Source organism: Hippichthys cyanospilos, chromosome 17 (assembly GCF_059441005.1).
Source record: "Hippichthys cyanospilos isolate Australia breed blue-spotted pipefish chromosome 17, RoL_Hcya_1.0, whole genome shotgun sequence".
Taxonomy (NCBI): domain Eukaryota; kingdom Metazoa; phylum Chordata; class Actinopteri; order Syngnathiformes; family Syngnathidae; genus Hippichthys; species Hippichthys cyanospilos.
In genome coordinates this window covers 13618650-13632911 of record NC_142385.1, presented here as the reverse complement: position 1 = coordinate 13632911, position 14262 = coordinate 13618650, and the positions used below count along the sequence as shown (strand labels likewise).

Genomic DNA, 14262 nt, shown 5'->3' with positions numbered 1-14262 from the left:
GTCTTGACATTTCACTTCTGCTGATCCAAGACTGAATCTTCAGCAGAGCAGCTGGAAGCAATTCGGCTTCCATCAAAACGGGTGATGGACTCATGAGACATTCGCAGCATCGGGAAAGATGGTTCTATCGTATTTTCAGACCAGAAGCCGTATAAGACGGAGCAGCAAAAATTGAGGGAAGAAAAAAAAAATCACAAATCACTGGTTACGGCGACATCCTATCTTCAACAGACTTTTTTAACACCTGTACTCCTACAAGACATGTGATTGGCTTCCGGCAGAACCATCAACCAATGAGGGCAGGAGTAGAAAATACAACTCCTGGGTGGAAGTATATTACAACTCCTGCCCTCATTGGTCGATGGTCGTGCCAGGAGCCAATCACGTGTCTTGTAGGAGTGCCCGTCTCCCTCACAAGCATAGCGCTGCACCGGAGCTAGATTCTTTTGTATACATGTGACAATAAACTCTAACGGCTTTTAGGCGCGCCTTATAAAGCAGAAAATATGGTCAATGAAAGCCTGCTGTTTACTTGGCTAAATAAAAAATCCATGATCGCAAACCTGGGAATAGACCAAAAGTAAAAATCATGAACATCTCCTTTGATAAGGTGGGTGTGTATTTACTCTTGCACAGGCGGTACGGGGCGGTGCAGAAGCGATGCAAGGACCTATTATCGTTTTATCTGTTTGGGCGGGGCCAGTGCTGTATCAGCAAGGAAGTCTCAGTGCATCAGTGAAGCAAACTAACATTTTTTGGGGTGAGAAATCAACATTTTACCATGATTAACTCATTCAATTCCAGGGACGAAATTTCACGTTTTTTTTAAAGAGTCCGGATGATCAATCCCAGATACTTAAGTATCGATGTGATACTTAAGTATCTGGGATTCAAGGTACCGCTCTTAAAAAAAAAAAACGTGAAAATACGTCCTTGGCATTGAATGAGTTAAAATCTCCAAAATGTTCACTTTTTATGATAGAGCCCCTTTGAAATACGGTTTCACCTTCATTTGGCACTCTCAGGGTTAACGTCCTTCACATTTTTTTTTTTTTTGCATTGTTTTTGTGACACAGCTCGGTCGGGGATGAGCAATGTCCCGTCTGAGATCTTCTGGCACAGGCGGTGGCAGCTTCATTCTTCACGGCGACCGCTCTCCTCTCTTCTGCACGCCTCCTTATCATTTTCCTTCCAAAAGGCTGTCACCGCTTCCCTCCCACCCCAAACTCGCCTGCGTGCTCCGTCTTCCCGTCTGTCAGCGGGACGCCGACAAACGGCGAGCGAGGCGTGCGGGCGCTTTGTGATAGGGGTTAATAGACGGGGCAGGATGAAGCTTTGTGTCCCGCTCTGGAAAAATTGCCATTTGTTTTGTGCGCCATCGGCGAGGGGATCTGGGGAGGGTTCCCGCGGGACGCGACGGGCCGACGTATCACTCCGAGGCGCCGTCGACGGGAAAACGTCCAAACGCGCCATCCACTCCACTGATTTCACGCTATTCCTGAGCGGGACAACTGCATGGGTTTAGGACTCGTTTATGTGGCTGGAAAATTGGGCGACAGATGTTAATTACAATCCTTGAGCAGGATTTGACGAGGGGAGTGATGGACAGTAAAATGGAATCCGCGCATCTTCCAGCTTTTAAAATGGAATCTCGCTTAACTGGGTTTTATTTATTGCGGCCTTATAAACAACGCGAGCTGAAACAAAGTCGATTTGGAAAAGTGCAAAGCGCCTCGTTTCAGGAGTGTCAAGTGGAGGCTTTTTATTAGTGAAGTTGAATTCTAAGAGTAGATGTAACAGGATGGATGGACGATTGGATGGATGATGGATGAATGGATGTGTCTAATGACTGGATGAAAGTTGGATGGATGGATGGGTGGATGGATATGTCTAATGACTGGATGAAAGTCGGATGATGGATGGATGAATGGATGGATGGGTGGATGAATGGATGGATGGATGGATGATTTGGTTTATGACTAGATGGATGGATGATAGATGAAAGTCAGATGGATGGATGATAGATCAAATGTAGATGGATGGATGCATGAATGGATGGATGGATATGTTTAATGACTGAAAGAAAGTCAGATGGATGATGGATGGATGAATTAATTAGCAGTTTAAGAGGATGGATGGATGGATGGATGGATGGATATGGCTTATGACTGGATGAATGGATGGATGATAGATGGATATGTCCAATGACTGGATGAAAGTCGAATGGATGGATGATGGATGGATGAATTAGCATCTTAATTTGAGAGGATGATGGATGGATGGATATGGTTTATGACTGGATGGATGGATGGATGACAGATGAAATTTCACTTAGTTGGATGGCAAAACAATCATTAGCTGTGGCCCTACACTTGATTAAAGAATGCCTTTATGACTGGATGAAAAACTCTTGGACTAACAATGAACGGATTATAGATGACTGACTAGTTATAATGACTGGATGACGTGGTGAAAAATGAATGGATGAATGATCATATTTGAAGAAGTGCGCGCAGTACGACTGGCTGTCTCGCAACCACGATTTCATCATTCTATGTACAGGTAGGGGGCGGTATTTTTCTGTCGTTGTCAACCTCGCTTGATCCCTAGCGTGTCATTGCGCTAACGGCGGCCGAATTGACCATTCCTCAAGCTGTCACCGTTTGTTTTTTTGATGCATTTGGGGAGTTAATAGAAACCACGTGAAGTTTGTCTGACGGGCGGGAAACCGCAACTCCCTATCTACAGTCAAGCCTTTGTCTGATGCGGCCTCGTCGGAACGCTCGGGGAATGAAAAGATGTTTCCGGACTATTTCTTGTGTTTGGCGAAAAAAATAAAAATCACCCTTGAATGCTTTTGGAATCTTTTTGCTTTCATTCCGGAAAGTCTTGAATTGATCTGTTGGTTCAAATTTTATTTTATACAACGTTTTGGATGGGCAAGTCTAGCGTTGTCATTCCTACTTTGCACTTTTATTGTTGAAGAAATCCAGCGCGGCGGTTTAAACGCTCACGTGCGTAAAGACTGCAGCTGCACACGTATCACTTACCATTTTTATCTCACCTGACACTTTTCCTTGACTCCAGTGAGGACCGTAAAGGTGTTGTTCTTAATATTGGATATTTTTCTACCTGACTTTGCACATTATACACTTTTTTTTTCATCTAAACCAAACAAAAGGTTTAAAAAGCTCTTATAGACACAAAAAAAGAAAGTTTCGCAATTTTGCAAGCAGTAATCGTGAGAAGAAAAAGTGGTAAATTTATGAGAATAAAACTGTATTTTTTGAGAAAAAAAGAAAGATAGTTTATGATGTTTTTTTAAATGTTTGTTTTTATTCAAAACGTTTTTTTTCACAGTTTGATTACAGCAGTGCTTCTCAAATAAAAATCTGCCTAATATTCATGGCTCATATTCGGGAGTAAAACAACAAAATCTCCAAGAGATATTTGACTTTAAAGGAGACCAAAAAAAAATGTACTTTAAAAAAAAATTATGACTTTTTTGAACCAAAATGTCTGATATTTTACGCTTTTTCAAAGCATGGTTCCTTGAGATGTTTTTTTGGGGGGGCTACTCAAGACTTTGGGGGCTTTTAAAAAGATAAAGATAATCTGACAAAAATAAAAACCATAAAATGGGGCTTTTAAGCCAAAATGGCACACTTCCTGTGTCTTTTCAACATGGCTCCCTGAGATTTATTTTTTTGTCTCCACTCATAATACACGCCCACCAAATTTCACGCTTCTAACTGGCTTCGAGGCCATTTTTTTCTCTCAAAAAACACATCATGCTCAAACCCTAATAAATATCGTTCACCCCGATGAACTCCATCATGTAAATCAGTTGACACCTTACAAAAAGATCGCACACATCTGTCAGGGCCAAACAGATGTACGCCATTGCGTCATAAATGGAGAATTCTCCCAACACCTCCGACCCCAAAAGGGTGTAAAAACTGCAGTCTTGGGTCTCAGCGACAAATAATACGATTATTTTCCTGATTTTACTCATTAGAACAACAGGCAAGATGTTAGAATGGGCTAAAATGGAAATAAAATACTGCATCAGCACAACAGTAACATGCCAAGGCAACATATTGGAGTAATTATACGAGTTAGTGTGAGGTGGTCTTATGCTCTATTTTGTCCAATCCAAGCACTGAAAGAGGACACTAGGGAGCTGAAATTTCACCCGGGTGGTGACAACATGTTAGTTTAACATGACACAACCACTTATTTACCACACTAGCAGGAGTATGCCATCCCATGGCTAAAATATTGTGAGAATATGATGCCCAAGCGTTACACAAAGCAACTAAAATACTGCACCAACACAACAGTACTATGTACATTAATACTTCGATAGCATCGTGTCTCTTTTTTTTTTACCCAGATTGCCCCCTAGTGGTAAGTAAAAAAAAAAATGCAGATACACCAGTGAACTATGTTTAAAGCGTGTGAATAAATTTGTGGCTTATTATTTTGTGGTATTTTTAAGGTTTTTCTTCCCCCAAGAGGATTTCATCAAATACTCTTTTAAAAATAGCAAAGGTTGCTAACGAAACACTTGTCAATAACATGTAAAAACTCACTTAAGCATCCAAAATAGCACCTTAAAAACTACAACAAATAAATAATGAGTCATCAACCTTACCTTGGGTGACTCCTCGACTTGGAAATGGAAAAAAAACTTTTCACATCATGGGAGATGGACTCATATTTTATCCAGATTCTGGTTAGCTGAAGCAGCTCGCAGAGATGTCATTTTCTACTTGGAAAAGTTTGCCAACTTGGACCAAACTCTCACAAACTGAAGCAGCATGTGCAGGTGAGAAATCACTTCCTGTCACATGACGGTCAACAGTTTTGCCCCGCCCCTAGAGTGGAAAGTTCTCACATCTGCAGACATTTTTGCGGCTCAAATTTAATTTATGCATGAGATTACATCAAAGAAACTCATTTGAGAATTTAAATATATTTGACATTTTTTAATATGAAATCAAAAATGACTTCCTGTCACATTTGAGTCAACACTTTTGCCCCGCCCCCTAAAGTGGAAACTTCTCATTTTCAATTGCAGACATCACGTGGGTATTTTAATACATATATTGACATATATGTATATAATACATATATTGTGCAACAAAATTACTTCCTGTCACATGGTAGTCAATACTTTTGTGGAAATTTCTCACATTTCCAGCTATTTGAATCAAGAAACGCATTTGGGTATTTAAATAAGTATGAATTTTCAAATATGAGCTTTGTAATCACTGTCATATGATAGCGCCACTTTTGCCCCGCCCCCTAAAGCGGAAATTTCTCTTGATGACAATGCGAATGACGCGTTTCCCAGTGAGGAGTAAACACTGGTGTCCATAAAGTAAGAATAGCAAAAATAAAACAATGGAATGATCGAATCATTTGGAACGATTGATTCAGAAAGCAAAACGATTTTTTGGAACGTTTGAAATATCCCCAACAGTGACCTCTGGTGGCTAAATGTAAAAATCCCATTCAAAACAAGTGTGGCCAACTCCTCAAAGACACCTTTTTGAACTCCTTTTTTTCAAGATCGCCAGAGGCCACTAGAGGTCACCAGAGGTCACAAGGACATTTTGAACATGTTTATTGACCCCTGGTGACCTTGAATGAACCCTGGAGGAGCTCGAGTCCCTACCCTACGACACTCTCCAGCGTCGGCCCCCTCGGTGGCCAGGGGGCTGTACCCCTCATTTATCCTCCATTAGCGTTAGCAATGTGGTTAAAACTCCAAAGGCAAGAGGTGACACATGAAATGTCATCCTGCTTGAGGAAGTCCACTCACCCGGCCATGAATCGCCTTCTTGTTCCACGGCGGCCTCCCCCAACCGTTCCAGCTGCACCAAATGACCTCCGCACGGGGAACTTTTACGCAGCTGCCCTTTGACTCTCACGTCCCCGCATTTACGCGTGAGAAAATAGCCAAATTATGACTAGTTAAAGCAGGACGCCGTACGTCTGGAGATGCTGGCCAATGGGCAACGTGAGCGGGCGACGCCCCCATAATCAACCCTGCCGTTACACAAAAACTCCGTCCAATTCCAAGAAATGAGAAGGAGTGACCCAAAAAAAAAGGGGGCAAATTAATTTGACAAATGAACTGTGATGCAAATGTGTGACGCCTTTGGAGACAAGAATCCACAAGAGGGGGTGCACAGAAAAAAAAAAAAAAATCCGTTTTGATCCAATGACCCTTGAGACCTTACCTGTCAATTCTGTCAAACTTTTGCCTCATGCATACATAAAAGCCGAGCCTTCTTTTCTTCTTGGGATTTTGCACTTATTATCCACGGACAAGAGCCCTGATACCTTGGTCTTTGTTGTCCCCAGCTGTTCCGATGCTGTCAAAGCAAAAGGGGGGGGGGGGGGGGGGGGGGTCGTGGGGGCCTTACGCTCCTGATCCTCAAGTCTAATGACGCCCCGGAGGCAAGCGGGCCAAGAGGGCAGCGTGGGGGGGGGGGGGGGGGGGTGAGAGGTCGCCCCATCGCTCTGATGATGACTTCACTTCATCTTCCACCAGAAGCTGAAAAGATCTTCAAAAGACGCTTTGGACGGAGAATTTCCGGTCCGGACGGCAGGTGCTTGGTGGCCGGGACAAATGATGATAAATGATTTGGAATTCTTGACGACGAACGGATACATCTGTTAAAATGTTTGAATGGAAGAAATAGAGAATGAATTTGTCGATTTTTTTTTTTTTTTTTTTAATAATGAAAGGCGACCAAAGGGAACAAAAAAAAGTAAATATATACGTAGTCCACAACAATGTGGGATTCAACGAGACACTAGTGACCTCTAGTGGCGTTTAGGTGAAACTACAGATCGTTGCTTGCGATAATAGAACCATGTTTAAGTATTCCATTATTATTCAAGCCTAAATTGATTTGAGGACATGCCAAAAACATAATTACTTTTCCACAGTCTGACCTTGGATTTTCCTCCAGGTCAAGGGCAACATTTAAATAGCAACGCTTGTTTTGACTGACAACATTTCTCGGATCCCAAAAGAGCTTCACAATATCCAGTGTCCTCTGATAAATTTGTGATCCGTTGAAAAAGGACGATGCGGTCAGGCGCCATTAGGCTGTGAAATGATCTGATTATAAAGAATTGTGTTTTAATTGCGCTTAATGGCGTCGTCTTTTTCTTGGGGAATCATAACTCAAAATGTGTTGCTTGATTGGGATAGTGAGAAATGACTTTTCTCATTTTTTCCGCAATTTAAAACAGATGCTTGATCTTACAGTTCTGTGACATACTTTTGTGGGAAAAAAAGTATTGTGCTGCTAACTCTGTTAGCAAAAACTATGGTGTAACAGAGAAAACTCGCTAATCCACCGAAACACACTTGTCAATTCATGTATCGCACATGATATGGTCAAAAACAAATTTTCAGCGTTCTGACATTGAAAACTTGTTTTGAGGTTTTTTTGGTCAGCTAATGCTAATCTACGCTAACACTACAGCTCTGCTTTTTTGGGGTTTGACATGACCGTGAATGAAACATTGGGCAGCCAATCGAAGCAATGGATGGCAATTTACCAGTGCTGACATTAGTTTGCCGACGAACCGCAGAGTAATGGTTTTATGAAGTGAAGAGCATACTGTACACAATATTGCTAAACACATTCAATGTACAGTGTTTAAGTAAAAAAACAATGTTTTGAACCGGTCAAAAACAGTGCTTAAAGTAATTAATTTGAATGAATAAATCACTTGCACATAGTTGAGCAAAACACTCTGGGTTGCCAGCAAAAAAGTCACGTCACTCCAGAAACCAATGCGCACATTGTGAAGTGATTTCACTGTTTGCCAGGAAATCCAAGTTAGGGGCTAAGAAATATAAAAAACATATATAGTATTACTGTTATAATGAGCTAGGTTCCGGATTATCTAGTAAATTAAGATCAGCGGTGCTTTTTACTCATAGTGTATGTGACAGATGATATGTATCACATGTGATTTGTGTTTTATGTTGTTTCTAAAAAAAAAAAAAAAAAAAAGACTTCAGGAAGTGCCTGTAATACAATGGTGCGTGTCTGCTCCCTAGTGGACACGACTGCTTATTGCAGTCGAGTGTTCAAGGCCAGGCAATAAAGAGAACTGTTCAAGAGTGTTTTTTGATTTTTCAGTGGTGTAAATCTTGCGACAAACCGCCGATTTGCAATCTCGTATTGAAAAAACGTGAACTGACCACGAACTGACCAGCAAAAAAATGTAGCGCTAATTGTTTTCCAAAATTCCAAAAGATAACTACAAATGTACTGTAAAGCACTCCAGTGACCCAACTATTCGTATACCACAAAATACCCTAAAATTTGCTTACTTTAAGCTACATTGCAAACCTTCACATTGTATGTCTGCCAGAGGGACGATCTTTCAGCAAATGCGGAAGTCTGGTTGGCAAACTTTGTCTCTCGGAACGCAGAGGGTTCCGGGCGGAAGTCAAGGGCCGGCAGCTGCCGAAGCTGCTCCCCAAACGCTGGCTGCTAGGCCGCTCCAGACGGACGGTTCGCTCCCTGGTGTCGGGCGTCGACGTTTGAAAGCGGGGGCCGCTGGGCTGGTCCGAGCGCCGAGTTCGCCGGCCGGCGTCGGGCGTCGACTGCATAAGTAGTTTTCTCAACTGCTGCGTGACTAACGGGAAAAAACAACAAAATGGGAGCTTGTAGAGTGTAGAGAAGACCAAACTCCTCGCTAACCTTCCTCTGTCGTCACATTTGCCCTGGCAGAGGTCGAGGGAGGCTCCGGTTTGGGTGGCATTGTGGCGTTGGATTGGAAACCCCCCACATCCGCCGGCTTGTCGTAATCCCAGAAGACTTTGGCGAACTGGTAGAGCTTCACGCAGGAAGTAGCGTTGACTAAAATGCTACAGAGGAGGAAGCGTTTCAAAATAAAGTGCGTACATGAATTATATACCATAACGACGGCGGCTGAGGCTAACTTGTTCTCGCAGAAGTGCAGCGACAGCATGCGACCGGTGGTCTCGGCCTCCACCAGGATGGTCCTCAGGCAGTCTCCCGTCAGGAAGTTGAAGATGCGGATCTTTCCATCCACGCAGCCCGTGACCACTCGTAGGTAAGCCAGCGTCAGGGATTTTACCTCCCTGGAGAAATGGTCAATTGCAGTCACAGGAGATGGAAACATCCAGTACCGATCCCAGATCGCATGTAAATAATTTGCACGGTTTTCAGGTTCAGGCAATCTAGAATATTCAATAATCACACAAGGAAGGAAGACAAGCGACTATAGATTGTTCGTGCTCACGAGGAGAACGGATAGAGATTACAGTTAGAGTCTCCTACCGCTCTGAAAACACATACTGTCCCCTTTTTATTCATTACAGTAGTACAAAGGTCGCCGCCCTAAAGGTTTTTGGGGGGAGCACACGATGGAAACGAGACAATCAACACGTGTTAGTGGTGCATATGTGTGTCTCCCCGCTATAATATGATTTATCAATTCATACAGTGGCTACTATCTTCTTGTCCAAGAACGGCCATCCATAGAACTTTCTGCCCTGTGGTTAGGTCACGGTGCCTCCTTTCTCTTTCATGATCCAAACAGGGTTATACTGCTAAATATGCTTTGCAATACAATAAGACTAAATATGGACTATTTTATAATACAAAGTAAGCCTACCTACATGTGCGAGAATTCTTTAAAGAACTTTTTACATTGTGATCAATTACTGTAAACGTGTCACAGTGCTTGACTTCAGATAGTAATCCCCGAGAAGATTTTAAAGGCTTCCTTCCTCGATAGCCAACCAGAAAATCCATCCATTGATTGGTGACCAGAGCTTGGTCAGTCCTTACTTTGGATGACTGACGGTCATGAGGCATCCTTTGGTTTCACATCTGCTGCTCCAGGCCATCACTTGACCGTTGGTGTCAGCGGACAGGAGATGCCAATCGTCTACAAACATGCATCGGACCGCGCTGCTGTGGGCGTCGATCACCTAGCGCCCGGCGTAAATTAGCATGGACCAATGAGCAAGCGGCGATGGACGCTCTCACCCTGAGCAGCGAAGCATTTTCGGCATCCCACAGCTTGACCACCCCACGGTCGCAGCTACTGAAAACGGCGGTGGCGTTGATCTTCACGCAGCGCACAGAACTACGGTGTTTGAAGTTGAAGTCCTCCAGGTGCTTCTCTGTCTGCAGACTCCACACTGGTAGAATGGGCATTAGCACACGGTCATCCAAGAATCATTCTGTTCTGTAGTTAGGTCACGATGTCTCCCTTCTTCTAAAACATCGGAGTCAATCAAAAAACTTTGTAACCTCGACGTATAGATCTGGAGTGAAATGCGTCCGACTAGGTCCTAGAGGACAAGGTCAAGTGAGTTTGTAGTGTAAATCTCTAACCTTGTCTCTTCTGGTATTTATGCTACGCTAATTAGCCAAAATTGACCTTTGGCAGTGCAGTCTTTAGCTCCTGACACCAGTCTGTCGGCATGGATGTCAAGACAGTTGATCATGCTGGAGTGACCATACAGCACCAACACACACTGGTCCGTCCTCACGCTCCAACACCTACGATACAGCAACGGTGGATAACATCGGACTGAAAAAAAAACGAGGTAAACCAGTGAGTGGACCGCCCACCTGATGCTAGTGTCGCAGCTGGCCGTGATGACCAGTTGGCGCTCGGGACATAGCAGGACAACGCGGATGCCGCCCACGTGGCCCTTCATCAGCCCCACCTGCTTGGTCCCGGACCCCACGTATAATAACCGTACGGCACGGTCCTTGGACGCCGTGCTCAGCAGGGGCCCGCCCTTGTAGTCCACCACCCGGTGAGGATCTTCGCTGAAGTCAAGGTGACACGGTTAGGCGGTCAAAACAAAATGTCCGACCCTCATTTAGAAGAAAACGTGTTGCCCGCTCCTGATGCGGAAAGGTACCCACTCGCCAACGAGGACGGAGGTGAAATACGCGCCGCAGTAGATGTTGCGCTCTTCCATCCGCACCGTCTTGGTTTTGATATTGGCGTATGCCGCTTCAAAGGGCCACATCTGCAAAAACGCAACACTAATCCGAAGACTTGTTTCGTTTTCTGACCGCGCGCAAACTAGCATTCACTCAAGTTTCGCGAAATGTACTAAGTTTTCGTTTCTGTATAATCGTGCTAACTAGCTAGCTAGATTTACCAAACCTAATTTCGGCATTCTTTAGTTAACTAAATTCATTGAGTGTCCGAATTAAAAAAAAAAAAAAAATCCATATAGGCTCAGGCTTGCTAACTAGCTAGCTAATTACTCATTCACTGCCATTGACGGCCATAGACGTCAAAGACTCACTTTTACGGCTGACAGTGAATGAGTTAATTATTCTGGCTGCACAATTCGATGACATATATATTTGCAATAATTTGCCATCGAGAAGAAGAACATTAAACTCATTCACTGCCATTGACGGCTATAGACGTCAAAGATTTGTTTTTACCGGGCTGGTAGTGAACCTCCAATCTCACTTCACTGTCATTCATCTGTTCCCGATGCCTTACGTGCGTGGACTTCACTTCCCCGTTCTCGTCCTGCTCTGCCGGAACGGCGACGTCCACCATCCTGGCGTAGGAGGGGCTGACCATGTGAACGCCTTTGTAGCGCTAAAAAAAAATAATAATAAAAAAATAAGATGCGTCAGGAGAGCAGCGAGAACAAAGGGTGGCGCCGGCGCGCGCACCTTCATCATGGCGTCCACTTGTTCCTGGTAGAGCTTCCTGAAGCGTATCTCCTCCATGGTCTCTCCTGCCAGATTCTTCCACTGCTTGCAGACCTTCATGCAGCGCTTGAGCATCATCTCGTCGAGCAGCCCTGACTCCACACACGACATCCACGTTGAGTTCAATCTGACTTTGGCTGCGAAATTGCGGCCCGCGAACTTCCATGAAAGACATTTTCTTCTGGCAGCTCTGCCGAGCAACAATTCACTGCATGTGTTGCCGGGCAACAAGTGAGCAAACAAAACTTTGAGAGCTCTGGTTTTTTTTTCAGGTTTTTGACTAAAGGAGGCTCTAAACAAATGGCTAATAGGAATTTTGAATTATGATTTAATTATTATTTATATATCATCCATTAACATTATGTATAAATTTGTTATATTTTTATGATTTTATGTTTATGTAGATATATTTTAACTTGTATTATTAAATACTCATAATTAATTACAATTTAATTAATTGTATGTGCCACTTTGAATGCGTCATTTAGGTTTTATTATTTATGAATTAAATTAAATAAATATCATTGATTATAGTAATAAATATTAAGTAAAATTAGTAAAATTATAGTAAAATTAGTAAAATTATCATTTGTTTTCTTATATTTTAAAATGATTTATTGTTTCATTATATTTATCTTATATCATTGTTTATTTAATTACGTCATTTTATTTTCTTTTGGAATGCAATGCGCCACTGTGTATTTCTATTTATTATTATTAATGTAAGAATTATTTATTGTATTTATTTTTTGTATTTATTTCTTTATTTTATCATTTATTTGTTTTTTGTTTTTTTTAATATATTTTGAATGTAATGTTCCCTTGCCACTTAGCACAGCAGCTTCGGTATTTTACATTTTTCCTGATTGATGTTCCATAAGAGTATTTTCTGTGGATGTGGACGTACCCAAAATCTTCTTGGACAGGTCAGCGGGAAGGAGCCCAATGAAGTCCCGGGGTCTGTTGACCCCTAAAAAAGACCTCGAGGATCCGGGAAGGACTGGATGAGACGGGATCGAATCCCTCGTCAAGTCATCCTTACTGGTTGGGTAGCGATGATGTGGGGAACTCCTCACTGCAAACACACCAAATTATTAAATAAATTAAATGACTCAAGTTATAACAATGTATGTTAACCCGCGTCTCTTGCTTGTTTACAAAGAGAAATCAGTGAAAAATTCAAAATTTTTAGGCTTGCAAACAGGAGTTTGAGAGGTACACCCTATAGGTGTCATATTAAGCCCATGTCAGGCTCATTTACTGCCATTCAAAATTGGAAATGTCACTTTTGGACATATTGATGTTTTATCACGCATTTCCCCCGATTTTTGCAGTAATCCTTTCAACGGCAACTCTCCACATTTTTGTGCTGACACCCCAAAACCACCAGGTGGTGCTAGCGGCCAATTTATGACATTTGCAAGCCTTTCAATCACATCGATGACTGGCTTAGCCTGGACTCCCATCATGCAAAACTCGAATTATGAAATAATAGATAGTCCTATTTCAATTTCGTAAAAATATAAATATACAGCTTAGTTACTTTTTCGATTATGGCATTTGTGGCAAAAAAAAAAAAAAAAAAACAAACACAACGACAAGAAAAAATATATGTATGGATATGGCAAATACCACAAAAAATTGAAGGTTTGAAAGTAAATCTATATTTATATTTGACATATTTGACTATATTTATATTTGACAATTTGACCGTTTCAAAGTCAGCCCAAAACGGACGGTAAGAAGTCCGGGCGAGTGAAAAATCCCCAGGCATTTAATGATTTATTGATTTATTTTTAATCTTACCGTCGATCTGCCGCTGAAGCCTGGTCACCACCACACCGACGAGGTTCTTGGCCATACTGAGCAGCTCCGGGTCGCACTGCAGCAGCAAGAGGCAAAGATAGCGCGTCTGGACCCATTGCGGACTTCCGTCGAACCAATCCCAGATCTCCCGGATCAGGCGCGACGGTCGCGTCTTGCGGTCCAGCCGCGCGTAAAGCTCCGGCAAAGTTTTCCCTTTGGACGGCGTGTAGCTGAGCAGGTTCCACGAGGTGAGGCGCAGCGAGCTCTGGATGTTCTCCAGAACCGGAACGCTCCTGCACCGAACCAGCATCCCCACTAGGAAACTCCGGCGGGACTCGTCGGAAATCTTCCACAGGTTCAGCGAGGACTGGCTCGGTCTGGACTCGGAACCGGAAAAGAGGCAGGACGGACACATGCCGCACGGTTCGTTTGCATTTTTGCACGAAGGCTGCGGGGCTTGCGAGATCGGCGAATCGGACATTTGGAGCGCTTTGTTTTGGGGCCAAGCGAGGTTACCAGGCAATGCTCGTTACTGGCGCACGAGTCGGATTGGTCTCCCGGCGGCGGGGGGCATGTTTCGAAATCATTGTAAATGACTTCATGTCAAGTTGCAGGGGAACTCTTTTACGATTACGTTCAGTTTGAGTGTCGATTGCGTCTTGATGATGGATTTCGTACACGTAAT

At 43.1% G+C, this 14262-nt stretch overlaps 1 protein-coding gene across 1 annotated transcript; it reads right to left on the bottom strand.

The window, feature by feature from the left end:
- Positions 1-6754: 6754 nt before the first annotated feature.
- Positions 6755-14101, bottom strand: fbxw10 (F-box and WD repeat domain containing 10). Its single transcript, XM_088439298.1, has 12 exons — positions 13578-14101; positions 12679-12846; positions 11733-11863; positions 11554-11655; positions 10956-11062; positions 10653-10856; positions 10459-10580; positions 10062-10216; positions 9861-10003; positions 8987-9148; positions 8745-8911; positions 6755-8679 (listed from the first exon to the last, which is right to left on the bottom strand). Exons 1-12 carry the CDS (start codon positions 14056-14058, stop codon positions 8393-8395), a joined length of 2229 nt encoding a protein of 742 aa, XP_088295424.1. The 5' UTR covers positions 14059-14101; the 3' UTR covers positions 6755-8392.
- Positions 14102-14262: the final 161 nt, after the last annotated feature.